Below are 21,753 nucleotides of genomic sequence, written 5' to 3'. Positions count from 1 at the left end.
AAAGGTGTCTAGAGCTTTGGAGTAGATAGTAAAAGCCTCTCTCTGCATCAAGGGGAACCCTCTGCACATGTGTGCAGCTCTGTCTCCCTCAATCTGTGCAGCTGTCTTCCGTCTAATACTGTGCCCTGTGAATTCTAGCTGCTTTGGCCTCCCCAGGCTCTAAACTTTGTCTCTGAACTCATGGAAACCAGTAAACTTTGTCTGGGTTTCCCTTCCTTATGCTGTGGCCTGGAAACTCCAGGCAGTAAGCTGGGGTCATCATAGAGCCATCCTTTGTTTTCCTTCTGTGAGGAATTACTGCATTGCACCTTCTGTTTTCCAGTGTCTGAATATTGCTGTTTTATATATTTTGTCCAGTTTTTAATTGGTTTAAAGTGAAAAGGTAACTCTGGTCCCTGATGAGCCATCATGGACAAAAACAGAAGTCTCTGTGCCCACTTGTAGGCCAGTGGAACACATTGTCCAATCACAAAACCAAGTTCTAAAATAATAAAGTATAATAGTAGAAATTTTACTCATATTTTTTAAGGGAAGCAGAGGACAGGGTTACATTGTACAATGTGGAGAAAACCCTTTTGCAAATTCCTCAGTTTCTTTTCCCATGGCAGCTGTCTCAGTCCCTGGGCTCCACTGGTATATGTCTACTCTTTCTCAGTACTGCCTGTTCACTTGTATACTCTTTTTCTCTTAAAAGTACCCTTTTTCATCTTCTCCAGTGAAATTTATTCTGTTCTTCCCTTCTCATTCCCTAAATTCTATTAGATTCCATAGCCTAATCAATAAGACAAAAGCTACCTTTGAATTTCATTCTGTTTTTTGTACTATCATTTAATCTTGATGTTGCTTCATTTCATAATTAATGAACTCTTGTTTTAGAGAAGTTTTAGGTTTATAGAAAAATTGAGCAGAACGTACAGAGTTTCCACATACCCATTTTCCACCCCACTCCTCACACAAAATTTCCTCTGTTATTAAATTTTGCATTAGCGTGGTACATTGGTTAAAACTGATAAACCAGTATTTATACATTATTATTAACTAAAGTCCATAGTTTACATTGGGTTCAATCTTTGTGTCATACAGTTCTATGGATTGTGACAAATGCATAATGTCATGTATTCACCATTACAGTATCATACAGAATAGTTTCACTGCCCTGAAAATCCCATGTTCTCCCTATTCATCTCTCCCTCCATCCACTGAATCCCTGGTAACCACTAATCTTTTTGTTGTCTCTAGAATATTGCCTTTTCGAGAATATCATATATTTGAAATTATGCAGTCTTTCTTTTACTTAGCAATACGCATTTAATGTCTCTCCATGTCTTTTTATGCTTTTATAGCTCATTTATTTTTATTGTTGAATAGTAATCTGTTATATGGATGTACCATAGTTTATCTATTCATCTGTTGAAAGACATCTATGTTGCTTCGAAGTTTTTGCAATTATGAATAAAGCTACTATAAACAAAGGTGTTTCTACAGACAGAAGTTTTTCAGTTCATTTGGGTAGATACTAAGGAGTACAATTGCTAGATCATATAGTAAAAGTATGTTTAGTTTTGTAAGTAATTGCCAAGCTGTCCTTCACAGGGACTGTATCATTTTGCATTTTTACTAGAAACGAGCATGAGAATTTCAGGTGCTCTACATCTTTGTCAGCATTTGATGTCAGAATTTTGGATTTAAGACATTCTAAAAGGTGCATAATGTTATATCATTTTTTAAATTAAATTTTATCTCATTGTTTTAGTTTGTGATTCCCTAATGATATATAATGTTGAGCATCCTCTCATATGTTTATTTGCCATCTGTATATCTTTGGTGAGGTATTTGTTCAGATCTTTTACCTATTTTTAAATGGGGGGATCATTTGCTTCCTTATTGTTGAGTTTTAAAAGTTTTTTGTATATCTTTGACACAAGTTCTTCATCAGATATGTGTTTTGCAAAGATGTTTTTCTCAGTCTGTGGTTTATATTTTCATTCTCTTAACGGTGTCTTTTGCAGAGCAGAAGTTTTGAATTTTAATGAAGTTGAACTTTTCTTTTGTGGATTGTGCTTTTGTTGTTGTGCCTAAAAGTCATCTTCAAACCCAATGTAACCTGGACTTTTTCCTATGTTATTTTCTAGAAATTTCATAGTTTTGCCTCTTATATTTAAATCTATGATCCATTTTGAATTGAGTCTGTGTCTAAATTAATTTTTCTTGCATGTGAATGTACAGTTTTTCTAGCACTATTTGTTAAAAAGACTAACCTTTCTCCATTGAATTGCCTTTGTTTCTTTGCCAAAAATCAGTTGACTGTATTTGTGTGGGCCTATTTCTGGGATCTCTGTTATGTTCCATTGATCTGTTTTTCTGTTCTTTGCCAATACCATACTGTCTTGATTACTGTAACTTTTTTTATTTTTAAAGCTGTGGTTTTCTTTCTTTTTTTTTTTTGAAGATGTTAGGGGTAGGAGTTTTTTAATTAATTAATTTATTTTTGCTCTGTTGGGTCTTTGTTTCTGTGAGAGGGCTTTCTCTAGTTGTGGCAAGCGGGGGCCACTCTTTATCGCAGTGCATGCGCCTCTCACTATCGCGGCCTCTCTTGTTGCGGAGCACAGGCTCCAGACGCACAGGCTCAGTAGTTTTGGCTCACGGGCCTAGTTGCTCCGCGGCATGTGGGATCCTCCCAGACCAGGGCTCGAACCCGTGTCCCCTGCATTAGCAGGCAGATTCTCAACCACTGCGCCACCAGGGAAGCCCCTGATTACTGTAACTTTATAGTAAGTTTTTGAAGTTGGATAGTGTCACTCCTCCAACTTTGTTCTTCAGTATTGTATTCTATTCTTTGGATCTGTTGCCTTTTCATTTAAAGTTTAGAATCAATTTGTTGATACACTCAAAATCACTTGCTGGGTTTTTGTTGTTGTTGTTGTTTTTGTTTTTCCATGCTGTGTGACATAGGGGATCTTAGTTCCCCAACCAGGGATCAAACCTGCACCCCCTGCAGTGGAAGCCTGGAGTCTTAACCACGGTCCGTCAGGCAAGTCCACTCCCTTTTTTTTTTTTTTTTTTGCTTGCTGGGTTTTTGATTGGGATTGCATTGAATCTACAGATCAAATTGATGAGAACTGATGTCTTAACAGTAATGAGTCTCCCTATCCATGGATATGGAATATCTCTCCATTTATGTGTATCTTCTTTGATTTTTTTCATGAGATAGTTTTTTTCTTAATATATATCCTGTACATATTTATTTAGATTAATGCCTAAGTATTGAGTTTTTTGGTACTAATGTAAATGGTGTGTTTATAATTTCAAATTCTACTTGTTTATTGTTGGTATATAAGAAAGGAATTGCAATTTACTTCTGTATATTACTCTTGTATGCTGTAATCTTTCTGTAATCACTTACTCATTGCAGATTTTTGGTGATTCTTTGGGAATCACCGTTTTTATACAGGCAGTCATGCCATCTGTGAAAAAAGACAACTTTACTTCTTCCTTCTCAAACTTTATACATTTTCTTTTCTTTTCTTGTATTGTTGCATTAGCTAGGACTTCTAGCATGATGTTGAGTAGGAGTGGTGAGAAGGAACATCCTTGTCTTATTCCTGATCTAGGGGGAAAGCATTTAGTATCTTACCATTAAGTATGGTGTTAGCTGTAGGTCACAGACTTAGAAAACAAACTTACGGTTACCAAAGAGAAAAGGTGGGGGGAGGGATAAATTAGGAGGTTGGGATTAATATATATACACTACTATATATAATATAATCAACAAGGACCTAGTGTACAGCACAGTGAACTCTACTCAATACTCTGTAATAACCTTTATGGAAAAAAATCTGAAAAATAATAGGTATATGTATAACTAAATCACTTTGCTGTATACCTGAAACTAACGCAACATTGTAAATCAACTATACTCCAATATAAAATAAAAATGTTAAAAAAGTATGGTGTTAGCTGTAGGTATTTTGTTTGATTTTCTTTATCAAGTTGAGGATGTTTTATTCTGTTTCTAGTTTGCAAAGAGTTTCATGAATGGGTATTAGATTTTGTCATATGCTTTTTCTGTATCTTTTGAAATGATCATATGGACTATTGATATGATAGGTATATTAGCTGATTTTCAAATATTGACCCAGCCTTGTATAGTTGGGATAAATTTCACTTGGTTGTGGTGTATAATTTGTCCCATACCTTGTCAGATTAAATTTGCTAATATTTTGTTGGGGTTTTTGCATCTGTGTTCATGAGAGATATTGGTGCGTGGTTATCCTTGTTTGGTAATGTCTTTGTCTTGTTTTAGTATTAGAGTAATACTGGCCTCATAAAATGAGTTAGGAAATGTTTTTCTGCTTCTGTCATCTGAAATAGATTGTAGATAACTGGTATAGTTTTTCCTATAGGTTTGGTAGAATTTGCCAGTGCAGTTATCTGATCCTGGTGCTTTCTGTTTTGTAAGGATATCAAATTATTGATCCAGTTTATATAAGATATATATTCTATTAAGAATATCTTTTTCTCCTTGTGTGAGTTTTGGTAAATTGTGTCTTTCAAGGAATTGGTCCCTTTCATCTAAATTATCAAATTTGTTGGCATAAGTTTTTCATAATCTTTTTTATTATTTTTTGATGTCCATGGGATCTGTTGTGATGTCCCCTCTTTCATTTCTGATGTTAATAATTTGTGTCATATCTCTTTTTTCTTAGTTAGCTTACTCATTTTCTTGATTTTTTTCAAAGAATCAGCTTTTGGTTTAATTAATTTTCTGTAATTTCCTGTTTTCATTGATATCTGCTCTTATTTTTATTTCTTTTCTTCTGCTTACTTCAGATTTAATTTGGTCTTTTTTTCCTAGTTTCCGAAGGCAGAAGCTTAGATTATTGATTTAAGATCTTCCTTCTGTTGTGATGTATTCATTAAATACTATAAATTTCCCTTTTACTGCATTTCACAAAATTTGATGTTACATTTTCATTTTAATTTAGTTCAAAATGTATTTTAGTTTCTCTGAGACTTCTTTGTCATGTGCGCTATTTAGTAGTATGTTACCTAATCTCCAAAATATTTTCATGTTGTCTTTCTGGTACTGATTTTTTTTTTCCTGGGACCTAACTATATATTGTCTGCAACTTTAAATATAAAGTTAATAATAAATAATAATAAAGATAATGGTAACATTTACCAAAAGAAAGCAGGAGTACCTATATTAATTTGAACAGAGCAGACTTTGGAGCAAAAGAAATTTATTAAGAATAAATAGGGGTGTTTAATGCTAAATGAGTCAGTTCTGCAACAAGACACAGTAGCCTTCAATGTGTATGTGCCTAACAACAGAGTGTCAAAATAAGTGAGGCAAAAACTGATCGACTGCAAGGAGATATATATGAACCCACTATTATAACTGGAGACTTCAACACCATTCTATCAGAAGTAGACAGATGCAGCAGGCAGAAAATTGGTAAGGACTTAGTGAACTCAACAACACCATCATTCAGCTGGATAAAATAGACCTCTATAGACTACTTCATGCAACAAGAACAGAATATACATTATTCTCAAGCTCACATGGTACATACACCAAAATAGATCATATTCCAGGCTATAAAATACACCTTAACAAATTAAAAAATAGAAATCATATAATGTTTGCCTTCAGACCCCAAAACAATTAAATTAAAAATCAGTACCAGAATGGGAATTCCCTGATGGTCCAGTGGGTAGGACTGCATGCTTTCACTGCTGAGGCCACAGGTTCAATCCCTGGTCAGGGAACTAAGATCCCTCAGGCTGTGTGGTGTGGCCAGAAAAAAAAAGTCTGACAACAGTAAGTGTTGACAAGGATATGTAACTGTGAGTGAGGTATACATCAGCACAATCACTTTGAAAAATAGCTTTTCTTTATCTAATTAAGTTGTGGATGTGCATACCTTTAAACTCTTTTTCTTTTTAACAGCTTTACTGAGATATTATTCACATACAACATTGTACAAGTTTAAGGTGTTTATCATAACAATTTGATACACATATATATTGTGAAGTGCTTACCAAAATAAGGTTTTTTACATACCCTTTATCTAACATAATTACCATTTTGTTGTTGGCATTGTTATGGAGAGAATATTAAAGCTCTGCTCCCATAGCAGCTTTCAAGTATACAATACAGTATTAACTGTAGTCACCATGCTGTGACCTTAGGTCCCTGGAACTTAATCATCTTATAACTGAAAGTACTCTTTGACCAATATTTCCCAATTTTCTCCACCCCACAGCTACTGGCAATCACCATTATGCTCTGTTTCTGTCATTTCAGTGTTTTTAGAGTCTACATATAAGGAAATTATACAGTATTTGTCTTTCTCTGTCTGACTTATTTAACTAAGCATAATTCCCTCAAGGTCCATCCATGTTGTTGCAAATGGCAAGACTTCCTCTTTAATGGCTGAATAATATTCCACCGTGTGTGTGTGTGTATGTGTGTGTGTGTGTGTGTGTGTGTGTGTGTGTGTGTATTTATCCATTCACTTGTCTGTGGACATTTGGGTTGTTTCCATGTCTTTGCTATTATAAATAATGCTGCAGTCAGAGTTCCTTGGTGGTCCAGTGGTTAGGACTCATGGCCTGGGTTCAATCCCTGGTTGAGAAACTAGGGTCCCACAAGCCATGCAGTGTGGCCAAAAAAATGCTGCAATGGACACAGGAGAGCAGATGTTGCTTTGAGATAGTGATTTCATCTTCTTTGGATACATACCCAGAAGTGAGATTGCTGGATCATATAGTAGTTTTATTTTTAATTTTTCAAGGAACCTCCATACTGTTTTCCATAGTGGCAGTACCAGTTCACATCCCCACCAGTGGTGCATCACGGTTCCCCCTTCTCCACATCCTCATCACCATTTGTTATCTCTTGTCTGTTAGATAATAGCCGTTCTAACAGGTATGAGGTGATATCTCATTGGGTTTTCATTTGCATTTCTCTGATGATCTGTGTAGCTGAGTACCTTTTCACGTACCTGTTGGCTATTTGTATGCTTTCTTTGGAAAAATGTCTATTCAAGTTCTCTGCTCATTTTTTAATCAGATTATTATTTTTTTGCTATGGAGTTTTATGAGTTCTTTATGTAGTTTGGATATTAACCCCTTATCAGATATATGGTTTACAGATATTTTCTCCCATTCGGAAGGCTGCCTTGTCAATTTGTTGATGGTTTCCTTTTCTGTGCAGAAGCTTTTTAGTATGAAGTAGTTTCACTTTTTAAAATATATATATATTTCATTCTATTCTTCAGCTTGAAAAGTTGTTTGATTCTTTTTTATGTTTTCTATCTCTTTGTTGAACTTCTCAGTTGTTCTTGTATTATTTTCCTAATATCATTAAATTGTTTTTTTGTGATCTCCTAGCTCTCTGAGCATATTCAGAACAATTATTTTGAATTCTTTGTTGGGCGCTTCCTGTATCTTCATTTCTTTGGGACCAGTTACTGGAGGCTTAATGTATTCCTTTGTTGGAGTCATGTCTCCCGGATTTGTTGTGATCCCTGTGTCCTTGCGTAGGCACCTGCACATTTGAAGAAGCAGTCATCTCTTCCTGACTCTATGGAGTGACTTCAGTAAGGAAGGATTTCCAACCGCAGGTGGGGGAGTGCCCAAGTACGCCATCACCCCACATGTAGTGCTGTGGGTGCCACGTGTGGGGACATGTGGTGGGATTGGCTGGGGGGATTGTGACGCACTTGCTCAGGCCATTGTAGTCCATAGCACTGACAACCGTGTGGTCCTTGGTATGTGTCTTGGGGGTCTTCAGAGGCTTCACAGGCTGTTGGGGTCCTCAGCATTGTCTGCAGGTACAGCAGCAAGGAACCAGGGCAGGCAGTGGGAGTGGCCAGAGCTGGTGGTATGCACACGCTCAGTTGTGAGGGCCAGCCGCAAGTGCCTGTGTAGCGGCAGTGGCCAGGTGCAAACACACACATTGTGGCGGGGGCCAGGACAGGCAGCAAGGGCTGGAGTCAACTATGGGCACACGGGCAGCTCAGGAGTCCTGGTAGTCAGTGTGCACCACTGTGGCTTTTGGGTCTCACTACAGGCATACAGCAGTGGAGGCTGGTGATAGGCCACGGGTGTGCAGGTGCACAGTTGGAGGGGCTAGCTGCAAGTGACTACAGTGGTGCAGGTCGGTGACAGAAGACAGGGCCTGATCTGGGCCCACAAGCAGCTATGGGGATCTGGCTGTTGGTGTGCTCTCCTGTGGCTGCACAGTCTCCTGATGGGTATGCATAGGGCAGTGGTGATTGGTGACAAGCTGGGCTGGGCGCATGCAGGTATACAGCTGGAGCGGCTTAGCCCTGTGTAAGCACGTGATGGTCTACATGAGCCACAGAGGTTTAGGCTGGTGTCTCACACTCACTCAGCCACGGAGGCTTGGGCTGGCTGCTGGCATGGTTCCTGGGCTGCAGTGATGGTGGTGGTTGGGGCAGGGGAGTAGGGAGGGACTCAGGCAGCTGGCAGCAGCTGTGGGGTGAAAGCTGGTGTGTTCTGCGGGGGTCTGCAGTGGCTGTGCTGGCCATTGGTTTCTTCAGCCGTAAAAGCTGCTGGGCTCCTCAGTGGAGCAGCTCACTGGGAACTGTTGATTGTTAATCTGTTAAACTGTCAATTGTTGATCTTTGTTGGGGGACAGAGGCTAGGGTCTCCTACTCTGCTGTCTTAGTGATGTCATGTCCTTAAACTCTTGGACTGTTTTCATACCAGTTTTGTTTGTAATAGTCCCCAAATTGGAGATCTCAAATATCTGTGACGAGTAGAATGGATAAATAAGTTGTGGTCTATTCATACATTGGAAAAGTATATCATAATGAATATGTTTGAAATCTAGCTGCTGATAACATCATTCATCTTACAAACATATTATTGACTGAATGAAGTCCTAAATATGTAGAGTATTTTCATTTATGATAAGTTAAAAGCCAGGAAAACTTAACTCTGTTCATTAAGGATACTAACAAGGGTAGAAAAGATACAAAGATGAGAAAAAAAGGATAGTAGGCACCTGTAGGGTGAGGGGAAGGGTTATGAATGGGGTGGGCCACATAGAGAGCTTCTAGGATATTGGCAGTCCCAGGTGCCTAATTGTTGACCTTGAGTGGTGGTTGTGTGGATGTTTGCTTTGTAATTATTCATTAAACTATAAATATATTTTTATTTATGTTTTGGTACGTATAATATAGCTCATGATTATAAAATACAAATGAATATTAAGAGAATTTATTTATATTGGGACTTTTAAAGAATGAAGCAAAGCCTAGAAACTATAGAACAAAAAAATCAATAGATTTGGTTAAGTATAAAAATTCTGTACATTAGAAAATATCAGTAAGTATGTAATTAATAGTAGACTGTTAACTGTATTACACACTATATGCTAGTATTAATTGGCCCCTACAAATGAGTAGTAAAAAGGCAGACAACTCAGGAGAAAAATGGACAAACATATGAACAGGCATGTTACGGAAGAAGAAATAAAAATGTCCAAAATATATGAAATGATGCTTGACCTAACTAGTATCAGGGAAATGCAAATTAATGCATGAATGTATAAGAGGCTTAATGGCCATATAGTATTCCATTTTATGGTTATGCCATAATTTATTTACTGTTCTTCTGTTGATGTTCATATAGATGATTTCTATATTTCTATTTCCATAAACAGTACTACTGTTAACATATTTGTAAGAGTAAAAACATAGTAACAACGTGCATTTTTAGGACTGGCTGAATGAATTACAGTACATTCATAGCAATGGAGTGCTGTGTAGCTTTTAGAAAGAATAAGATAATTTCATATAAAATGCTTAGAAACATTTTCCTTGATATTTAAAATGATAAAACAAGATAAAAACACTATATGTACATTTTATCCCATTTTTATAATCATTCTATATAACATGCATTCTAGGTGCTGACTGTCTCATATATTTTCCCAAGAGGAAAAACCTGTCCATTGATAAATAATATGCATGCATTATTAATATTTTTTACTTACTAATAAAATACTGAAGCTTTATTATAATAGAGAAAAGAGGTCCTCCTCCCTCCACAATACATAGCAAACAACTGGATCTCCCTTTACCATTTTGGCTTCTTCAGAATGACTATATAAGCCACTTTGTTAACCAGAGGCACTCTGCTCAGGAAAGGGCCTTAACTAGAACAGTTCAATAAGACATGGGTTCTCTGATCTCTTTTCTTCTGTTTTAAAGTTATTCATAATGAGAACTTGAGGAAGAAGCAGTTGGACCCAAGCTGTTGCATTTGGCAATGGAAGTGTAATGTTCCCATCTATACATTCTATGTTACTGAGTTGTAATTCCTAAACTAGTAGAATCGTAGAGATGAGCCTGTTTTAGGGGCCTGCATAACAAATTGCCATAGACTGAGTGCATTAAACGACAGAAATTTATTTCTCACAGTTCTGGAGGCTGAGAAGTTCAAATCAGGGTTCTAGCATAGTCACGTTCTGGTGAGAGCCTTATTCCTGTATTGTAGATGGCTGTCTTCTTGCTGTGTCCTCAAATAATGGAAAGAGAGCAGGGAGAGAGCAAGCGAGCTCTCTTGTGTCTTATGTGGCTCCATTCTCATGATGGGGGTCTCAAAGACCCCCATCTCTAAATATCATCATATTGGAGATTAGGGTTTTAACATACGAATTAGGGGGAACACAAATATTCCGTCCATAGCAGGGCCTTTTCTCCCTCCTGCGAACTGTAATTTCAAATTGTGACAAGAATAATAGTTAATGTTCTTTGTAACCCTTTACTGTATACAAGGCATAATTTAAAATTATGTCCTATACTATTATGAGATTAATTTTAAAATATTGTTTATTGTGCCATATTACTTTCTATGCAAGCATTTTTAATTACTCTCTCTTGCCTGTAAGCAATTCTGAATTTGATTCTTTCTTCTAAAGCTGACTTCTCCCCGTATACTCTTTGACTATTTAGGGAGTACTGACCCTCCCAAAGCAAGGCCTCTGGTTTACTTGGTTTCTTGATATACTTGATTTATTTGGTCCCCTTTATATATGTTGCACATTTCTGTTGCCTCCTCTTTATCTAGTTCTCACATATAGCAGTGAGTTGTATCAGCATACAGGTATAACTTCTGCCATTTATAATACCTTTAAATGTTTGTTTTTTTTTTTAAACAGTAGAAACTTCTACAATGACTAATCGATTGAATACCATGTTGAAAATATTTGAAAATCAGGCAAATAAATTAAAGAGGTAAGCTTTTAAAATAACTCCTTTTCATCATTATAAATAAAGTGCATATTTATTTCAGATAAATTGGAAACATAGAAAAGAAAATAAAACCACTAATAAAAAATTTAGTGTTGTTAATTTTTATGATATATATAATTTTAAAAGTTAAAATTATAATCATAAAGAATGTGAAATTGTATAACCACAACAGAAAATAGTATGTTAGTTCCTCAAAAAATATGATCCATTTTTTGGATCATGGAATGGAAATCCAGCAATTCCATTCCTGGGAATATACCTCCCAAAACTGAAATCAGGGTCTTGAAGAGATATTTGTACAGCCATGTTGACTGTAGCATTATTCATAGTAGCAAAGAGGTAGAAGCAGCCCAAGTGTCCAATGATGGATGAATGGATAAAGAAAATGTGTTATATACATACAATGGAATAGTATTCAGTCTTAAAAAGGAAAGAAATTCTGACATATGGTACAACATGGATGCATCTTGAGGATATTAATGCTGATTAATTATAAGCCAGTCATAAAAAGACAAAATTGTATGATTTCACTTATATGAGGCATTTAGAGTGGTCAAATTCATAGAGACAGAAAGTAGAATGGTAGTTGCCAGGGTCTGGGAAGAATCAGGAATGTGGAGTTATTTTTAATGTGTATAGAGTTTCCGTTTTACAAGATGAAAAGAGTTCTGGAGATTGATTGTACAACAATATGAATATAATTATCACTACTGAACTGAACACTTAAAAACAGTTAATATGGTAAATTTTATGTGTATTTTACAGTTTTAAAACAGTAAAAAATATGATAATCATACAAAATGTAGTTTGCATATAGATGTTTCACTTATAGTTCTTTGTAAACTCATAAAATTCTTTTTAAAATAAATGTTTTAAATTAAAGTAAAACATATTCAGACAAGCTCACATCACAGCATTTTCAAAGAACTTTTTTTAGATTAGCATTGAAAAATTGAGAAAGTTTACATGATCAGATTTTTTAATTATCAAGTCCAAGGATCAAGATTTAATAGAAGAATATAACATAAAATGTAAAGAAAAGGATATCCTGGGCAGCTGTTGAAAATGGAACTAAAGAACTTAACGGCTTACATTAATTGGTGGTCAGGTACTTGGTATGTAATCAAGTTAGGCCTTATTTTACTTTTTCCCTCTTCTATCTCATTAGAGTCCTCCCTATCAGAAGGGTAGGGTAAAAACTTCCACAAATTTGTCAGATGAAAGCTTTTAGCATGTTCTAGGGGCATTCTTAAAGTAGGAGGCTGATTTCCATGAATATTCTTTCTATTGGAACAGGGTATTAAAGCAGTCATATGTATTACTATTATTTATTCTAGCTCCTCATATTAGACTATGGGTACTAGTTATAACTGGTTTTAAAATTCCTGGGCGTAAAAGAAAGCAGTGGGAAGGATTAGCTGAATGGATTACTATAAAGGTGAGGATTCTCAACTTGAATTGTCTTATACACAGAATAAGCTTTGTATAATTGTCTGGTCAGAATATGCTCAGTACATTGCTTGCTTGTCGAGAAGCATCTTGAAAGTCATTGTGGATGACCTACAGTTCTTACAGGTGGCTATATTAGTTTCACAATTGTTATATTGAAAAGCATGTCGTGTAGAAGAAAATCACAAAGGAACTTTTTTCAGACTCCTTATATTCATTTATATTTGCTTACTGGGGCTAGTTTTCCCTCTGCTCCTAGAAAAGACTAGGGCAGTACCATGAGTGTTCTGATCACTCTTAGTTAATTAATTTAAATATAATTATAAGCACTGTCCTGAATTGGAAATTAAAATCCCCTGTCAGATATTAGTCAATATTTTCATTTTCATTCAAAGTTAGGATTCTCTCCCCTTTCCCTAGAGCCTACCGGGGGATGTGGTTGGCTTTTCTCTTTTCTTACCTCCTTTCTCACTAACTATTTGTATTTTCTATTCTCCATGTTTTTGGGAAGAAAGGTAAGGTATAAAAGAAAGGTCTTATTTGACTGTCACTGCCTTCCTTCTGCATAAATTCAAATAACATAAACCAGTTTTCTGAGTATTCTCCTTAAGGTGCCTCTCTCTAATAATGGCCATCATATCCACCTCTCCCTTAAGTATTTGAGTAGGTCTCAAGGCACCAGACAGCTCTCTGTAAAGAATATTTAGAAGTACTCTTTCTAAATCTTCTTTCCTGACCCTTTTATATTATCCATGTGGGTGAAAGGTTTTAGCACTCTCCCTTCCTTGGCTGCCTACTGTTTTCTTCAGTGGTAATGGTCACCTGCCTCATTTCTTCCTCTTTTTTTTTTTTTTTAATAAATTTATTTATTTATTTTTGGCTGCATTGGGTCTTTGTTGCTGTGCGCGGGCTTTCTCTAATTGCAGCGAGCGGGGGCTACTCTTCTTTGCAGTGCACAGGCTTCTCATTGTGGTGGCTTCTCTTGTTGTGGAGCACGGGCTCTAGGCACGTGGGCTTCAGTAGTTGTGGCACGTGGGCTCAGCAGTTGTGGCTCGTGGGCTCTAGAGCGCAGGCTCAGTAGTTGTGGTGCACGGGGTTAGTTGCTCTGTGGCATGTGGGATCTTCCTGGACCAGGGCTCAAACCTGTGTTTGAGCATTGGCAAGCGGATTCTTAACCACTGCACCACCAGGGAAGTCCCTCTTTTTTTTCTTTCTTCTTAGTTTTTTTTTTTTTTTTTGCATTTTTTTCCACATCTTTATTGGAATATAATATTCCTCATGATACAAGCAGTGGGCTTAGAGTCTTAGTTGATGCCTCCATTTAACAGCCTGTTACAGTTATATCCTTTAACAGGCTGTGGCAAAAGTCTTAGTGCAGTTTTAAGAATTAATAATTTGGAGACTATAATGATACAACTGTTCAAAAGACACCATTTCGAAATTTGATTATGTACATTTCTTTTGTACTTATTTAAAAATTTTTGAATAGTAAATTTTTTTTGGTTAAATTCTGTTTGGGTCAGCATTTTCCATATTCAGTCAGAGAGACTGAAAAAAATTAATTTATTTAAAATTCACAAAACTAAATGTGTTAAAGAATGGAAATAATTAAACTTTCAAATGTTTATTTTTGGGGTAAGTTTGTAGCATTTATACTTCTGAAGTCATTGAAGCTTAAAACTACACTAACATTTTAAGAGTATCTTGTGTTTATTGAACTTCTGTCATGTGGCTGAGTGCTTGGGACAAAATCCCAACTCAAATTGGTCTGAGCAAAAGATGAATTTTATTAAGAAGACAACAGCAATATGGCTCAATTTCAGAAACAAGTATAAACCAGAACTTGAACACTATCAAGACACTTTTTCCCCCTCTGTACAAGAGCTTCATTTTCTCCTATTGCAGATCTCTTTCTTCCTTCTATTTTCTTTAACTTTTTGCCTATGGGTGGGAGGCCCTGATTGCTGACAATTCCTAAATCTAATCTTTCAGTTTTAGTTACTCTGAGGGATAATATATGAATTTCCCAAGTCTAAAAGTCCTTGGTGAGAAAATTGTCAGTGCAGCCAGAGGCAGGTGCCTATTTCTGGACCAGTCAGCTCTAATCGAAGGCTTATGGTCATGTAAGCTTTCTTAGGAATTATACTAATTCAGAGGGGAGGGGTCAGGGGGTTCCCAGAAAAAGGAGTGGGGTCTACCTATGAGGTGCTTAGTGGTAAGCAGATGTGGTGGGATGAAAACCATAATATAGGATAACATTTAGAAAAAAGGATTGTATTTCGTTATTATGGATGAATTATACAGTAACAAGTTAGGGCAATCATGCTAGTCCTTGGGGAAAGCTGATATACCTTTTTTTCAGGATCTGGTCAATGCATTGTCTAGCCGTTTGGTCTGTGGATAGTGGGAAATGGACAAGTAATCATAGACTCAGAGGACCTTGAAAAGTTCTTTCTTCAATTATGGGCCATATTGGGATTACAAGTAGAGATTGGATTGCAGGGTATTTTTTCCAAGGCATAGTACCTCTTTGGTGAAGAGAGTATTTAGATCTGGTGACTAATCTTGGGAATAAAGTTGTCAACATCGGTGACAATATTGCCCATCACCAGAATCATGTGTAGTCCTGAGGGGACAGCAGGCCTATTAAGAAATCTATCATGATGTGTTTTCTAAAGAGGCGGAAGAGTCAGAAGGAAGGATAATAAGCTGTCTTGCCTTTCAAACTGTCTTTAGCCCAGGTACATGTATCACAGGTAGGTATGTTATGTCAAAGGTGGAATTATCATAATTCCAAGGTGGCAAATTCAAAGTCTTGAATGAATTTCAGTGACCAGTTAGGGCACTGGCAAGGCAAAAGGCATCCATTTGGTTAGAAGATAATGACAGAGTCTTCACTCCATGCAAAAAATTAAATTTAATGTTTATTACAGACATAAATGTCAGAAAACAGAATCATAAATATAGGGAAGGCATTTGACTATTGAAATTAAAAGTATCTTCAGAAATGAATCAAAGTTAAAAGATAAGCAGTGGATGGGAGAAAATATGTGTGCATATAGAAGAAAAGAGTGATAATAAGAATATATAATTCCACAAAAAGGCAAACAACCTTCAAATAATAGGCAAAGTACATATATATATATATATATATAGATAGATATAGATATTTAAGGAAGAGACAAAAAATGGCCAATAAACATTTTAGGAGATGCTCAATCTGATATGTAATCAGGGAAATAGAAAGCAAAGCAGCAACAATACATTTTTTCCCCCATCAGTTTAACAAAAAGTAGAAGTTTTCTAATATCAAGTCTTGACAGAGATGCAGTGTAATAAATACTCTTAAATTGCTAGTACCATAGAAATTGCCCACTTTCAAGAACAATTTAGCATAGTTTATTTAACAATAGCAACAAAACGGTTGCCTTATTCTTTTAATCTACCCTAGAGAAAGGACTGTTCTCAAGGAGGCATATGTAAAAAGAAATTTATCATATCACTGTGATAATAGCAAAAATCTAGAAAGAATTACATTTTTTGTTAGCAGGAGTATGGCTCAATCATCTGTGGTAAAAGGATTGTAAGGGAATTCTATGAGCAACTGTATGACCACAAATTAGACAACTTACATGACATGGACAAATTTCTAGAAAGACAGACTATACTGATTCAAGAACTGGAAAATCTGAGTATAACTGAAACAAGTAAAAAGATTCAATTACTAATTAAAATATTTCCCAACAAGAAATTCTCAGATGGCTTCACTGATGAATTCTATCAGATATTTAAAGAAGAATTAATATCACTGTTTTACAAACTCTTTCAAAAAGTAGAAGAGGAGTTAATACTTCTCAACTCATGCTATGAGTCTAGTATTACTCTGATACCAAAGTCAGACCACAGTGTCACAAGAAAACTGCAGACCAATATATTATGAATATGAACACAAAAATACTCAACAAAATGCTAGCACATCGAATCCAATAACATATAAAAAAGGTTATATACCACAAGCAGGTGGGGTTTATCCCAGGAATGCAAAGTTGGTTCAAAATGCAAATATTGTGCTTCTCTGGTGGCACAGTGGTTAAGAATCAGCCTGCCAACACAGGAGACACGGGTTCGAGCCCTGGTCCGGGAAGATCCCACATGCCGTGGAGCAGCTAAGCCCACGCACCACAACTACTGAGCCTGTGCTCTAGAGCCCATGAGCCACAACTACTGAAGCCCGCGCGCCTGCACTCTGCAACAAGAGAAGCCACTGCAGTGAGAAGCCTGTGCACCACAATGAAGAGTAGCCCCCACTCACTGCAACTAGAGAAGGTCCGCACGCAGCAACAAAGACCCAGCGCAGCCAAAAATAAATTTATAAAAAAATAAATAAAATGCAGATATCAATAAATGTAATATATGATATTGATTGAATAAAGGAGAAAAAATCACGTGATTAGCTTACTAGACAAAGTAAAAGCATTTGACAAAATCCAATAGCCTTTTATGATAAAAAATACTCCACAAACTAGGCATAGAAGGGAACTTTCTTAATCTGATAAAGACTATCTACAAATACCTATAACTAACATCATAATATATTCTCTCTAATATATTAAAGAAAAAACTTAATGGTGAAAAAACTTAATATATTCTAAGATCAGGGACAAAATAGGACATTCTTACCACTTCTGTCGACCATTGTAGTAGAGGTTCTATCTAGGGCATTTAGAGAAGAAAAGGAAATGAAAACTACCTCTTTTTGCAGATGTCATGACCTTATCTATTGACAATTCTAAGGGATCTATTAGAACTATTAGAAGTAAATTAATTTAACAAGGTTGCAATATACAAGCTTCATAAATAAAAATCAATTATATTTTAATACACTAGTTGTTATGGGTTGAATTGTGCCCCCCCCCCCACCAAATACATGTTGAAGCTCTAACTTCTAGTACCTCAGAATGAACTTAATTGGCTATAGGGTCATTGTAGATGTAATTAGTGAAGATGAGGTCATAGTGGAGGGGGATGGGCCCTTAATCCAATATGACTGGTATCCTTATAATAATATTGTAGAAGGCAAATACACACAGAGGGAAGACAGTCATGGAGGCAGAGATTGGAGTTATGCTGGGAGTACTAGAAGTTGGAAGAGGCAAAGAAGGATTCTCCCCTAGAGGTTTCAGAGGGAGCATGGCTGTACCAACACCTTAGTTTTAGATTTATAGTCTCCAGAACTGTGAGCGAATAAATTCTTGTTGTTTTAAGTCACCAGTCACGCAGATTGTGACACTTTGTCATAGCATAGGAAAGTAATACACTAGCAAGGAACATTCCAAAAATGAAATAAAACAATTCCATTTACAAAAGCACCAAAGAGAATGAGAATAAATTTAACAAAAGAAGTGCTAGACTTGTGCACCGAAAACTACAAAACACTGAAAGTACTTTAAAGAATACTCAAACAGGTAGGCATCCCATTTTCATGGACTGTTAGACTTAACTAATCTTAAAACGGCAATATTTCCCAAATTGATCTACAGATTTAATGCAATCTCTATCAAGATCCCAACTTTGTTTTTGCATGAATTGGCAAGTTGCTTTTAAAATTCATGTGGAAATACAAGGAACCCAGAATAGTCAAATCTTAAGAAGAACAATGTTGGAGGACTCATACTTTAGTGATTTTAAAACTAAATACACCTGTAGTAATTAAGACAATGTCGTACTGGCATGAGGATAGACCTATGTAGATCAATGGAATAGAATGAATGGAAATGATGTCCAGAAATAAACCATTACATTTATTTATAATTAACTGATTATCAACATGGAGGCCAGGATAATTCAGTGAGGAAAGAATAGTTTTTTTAATAACTGTGCTTGGAGAACTGGATATCCATATGCAAAAGAATTAAGTTGGATCCTTTCTTTGTGCCATGCACTAAAATTAACTCAAAATTACCAAAGACCTAAATTTAAGAGCTAAAACTATAAACCTCTTAAAGAAACACAGGAGTAAATATTTTTGACTTAGAGTTAGTCAATGGTTTCTTTCTTTTTAAAATTTTTTTGGCCATACTGCATTGCACATGGGATCTTAGTTCCCCAACTAGGGATGGAACCCAGGACCCCTGCATTGGAAGCGCAGACTCTTAACCACTGGACCACCAGGAAAGTCCCAGTCAATGGTTTCTTAAATAAGATATCAAAAGCACAACCAACAACAGAAAAAAAAAAATAGATAAACTCAACATAAAAATTAAAAACTTGTGCTGCAGGTTCTTAATACAATTAAGAATGTGAGAAGACAACTCATAGAATGTGAAAACTATTCATAAATCATGTATCTGATATGGGACTTGCACCCAGAATATACATAAGAACTCTTACACCTCAGTAATAAAAAGGATAAATAACCATGTTTAACAATGGGCAAATAATCCGAATAGACGTTTTGCCACACAAGATATACAGATGGTCAATAAGCACATGAAAAGATACTCAACATCATTAGTCATTAGGGAATCAAAACTACAATGATATACCACTTCACAACCACTAGGATGGCTATAATAAAAATGACAGACAATAACAATTGTTGGAAAGGATGTAGAGAAATTGGTACCCTCATACATTGCTGGTACATCATGTAAGTGGTACATCTGCTATGGAACACAGTTTGTCAGTTGCTCAAAATGTTAAATATTTAGTTAACATATGACCCAGAAATTCTTTTCCTATGTTTATACCTAAGAGAAATGAAAACATAGGTCCACACAAAAACTTGTACATGTATGTTCATAGTAGCATTATTCATAATAGCCCAAAAGTGGAAACAACCCAAATGTCCATAAACTGATGAATGAATAAATAAAATGAGCATATTCATACAATGTAATATTATTTGGCAATAAAAAGGAACAAAGTACTGATACATGATACAAACACTATGCTAGTTGTGAGAAAACAGTCTCAAAAGACCACATACTGTGCAATTCTGTTTGTATGAAATATTCAGAATAGGCAAATCTGTGGAGACAGAAAATAGACTGATGGCTGCCAGGGCTTAGGCAGTTCTGGGAGAAATGGAGAGTGAGTGCTAATGGCTACAGCATTTCTTTCCGGGGTAATTAAAATGTGCTAAAATTAGATAGGGGTAATAGTTACTCAACTTAGTGAATATATTAAAAGCCATTGAATTGTATATTTTAAATGAATGAATTTTATTATATGTTAATCATATCTTAAGCTTTAAAAAATTCTGATTATAATGAATAAAAACTCAGTCAAAAAAATATAGTTTATCCATACTATGGAACAGTTGTCAGCAAACTGCAGTCCATGAGTCAAATCTAGCCTGCAGCTTATTTTTGTAAATAAAGTTTTGTTAGAACGTAGCCATACCCATTCATTTACCCATCATCTGTAGCTGCTTTTGCAGAGTTGGGTAGTAGTGACAGAGATCACCTGGCCTGTAAAGTCTAAAATAGTTACCATCTGACTCTTTACAGAAGAAGTTTGCCAAACCCTGCTATGGAATAAGAAGTTGTATTTAAAGGGAGTGAGAGAAATCTATGTTTACTGATATAAATACATCTCAGAAATTGTGTTAAGTGGAAAATTTGAGAACATCATATACAATATCATTTATGTGAAAAAGAAAACAAAACAGACATCCAGCCCACTAACAAAAAGTATAGAATTGAAAGGGTATGTGAAGTGTTATATAAATCCATGGAACAAGTTCTGGGAAGAGACACAGCAAGCTAACAGTATCTCTAGGAAAAGCATTGAATTTTTGGAATGCTAGTCAAAGTTTACTCTAACCTTATTTATATTAAGGTTTTTACAAAGAAAATATATAAGCATATTACATAAAAATATAAATTTAAAATTATAATACATTATAGATATTTTTGGTTTGTTTTTCAGAGCTATGAGTGAGCAAGTTTTGTTAGAGGCTGTAAGTATAGTGCTTTCAGTTTGAAATTGCACTTTGTCCTTGATGTTGTTAATACAGTCTAGAAATTGTCAGGATATGTCAAGAGAGTCAGTTTATTCAAGAGATTTTTATGCATATGTGAGCTGGAAAGCTTTGTCTATTCTTTTGATTTTATTAGATTTAATTGTCACTCAGAAACACTTCATTTCTAAAATACTGAACTATAACATCCCACAGTCTTTTTCTTTTTTTAACATCTTTATTGGAGTATAATTGCTTTACAATGGTGTGTTAGTTTCTGCTTTATAACAAAGTGAATCAGCTATATGTATACATATATCCCCATATCCCCTCTCTCTTGCGTCTCCCTCCCACCCTCCCTATCCCACCCCTCTAGGTGGTCACAAAGCACCGAGCTGATTTCCCTCAGCTATGCGGCTGCTTCCCACTAGCTATCTGTTTTACATTTGGTAGTGTATATATGTCCATGCCACTCTCTCGCTTTGTCCCTGCTTACCCTTCCCCCTCCCCGTGTCCTCAAGTCCATTCTCTATGTTTACATCTTTATTCCTGTCCTGCCCCTAGGTTCTTCAGAAGCATTTTTTTCTTTTTTTTTTTTAGATACCATATATATGTGTTAGCATACGGTATTTATTTGTTTTTCTCTTTCTGACTTACTTCACTCTGTATGAGACTCTAGGTCCATCCACCTCACTACAAGTAACTCAATTTTGTTTCTTTTTATGGCTGAGTAATATTCCATTCCCACAGTCTTTTTTTTTTTTGCGGTAATGCGGGCCTCTCAACGCCGTGGCCTCTCCCGTTGTGGAGCACAGGCTCCGGACGCGCAGGCCCAGCGGCCGTGGCCCACGGACCCAGCCACTCCGCGGCATGCGGGATCCTCCCAGACCGGGGCATGAACCCACCTCCCCTGTATCGGCAGGTGGACTCCCAACCACTGCGCCACCAGGGAAGCCCCTCCCACAGTCTTTTGAAATTCCACTATCACTGGTAGTTCCTTTGCCTCTTTCAACACCAATTATAACTTCACTATGCAGATTAATACCA

At 36.2% G+C, this 21,753-nt stretch overlaps 1 protein-coding gene across 27 annotated transcripts in view; it reads left to right on the top strand.

The window, feature by feature from the left end:
- Nucleotides 1-21,753, top strand: part of CCDC7 (coiled-coil domain containing 7) — a 331,505-nt gene that overhangs the window by 43,130 nt on the left and 266,622 nt on the right. For all 27 annotated transcript variants that reach the window (XM_067702677.1, XM_067702668.1, XM_067702526.1 and 24 more), the window contains 2 exons: nucleotides 11,201-11,276; nucleotides 20,676-20,706. In XM_067702677.1, the coding sequence (XP_067558778.1) occupies nucleotides 11,201-11,276; nucleotides 20,676-20,706 (107 nt within the window). The remainder of the gene's footprint in view (nucleotides 1-11,200; nucleotides 11,277-20,675; nucleotides 20,707-21,753) is intronic.

Source organism: Pseudorca crassidens, chromosome 1 (assembly GCF_039906515.1).
Source record: "Pseudorca crassidens isolate mPseCra1 chromosome 1, mPseCra1.hap1, whole genome shotgun sequence".
Lineage (NCBI taxonomy): Eukaryota > Metazoa > Chordata > Mammalia > Artiodactyla > Delphinidae > Pseudorca > Pseudorca crassidens.
Note: the sequence above shows the minus strand (reverse complement) of the source record. Positions and strands in the feature narration are given on the sequence as shown.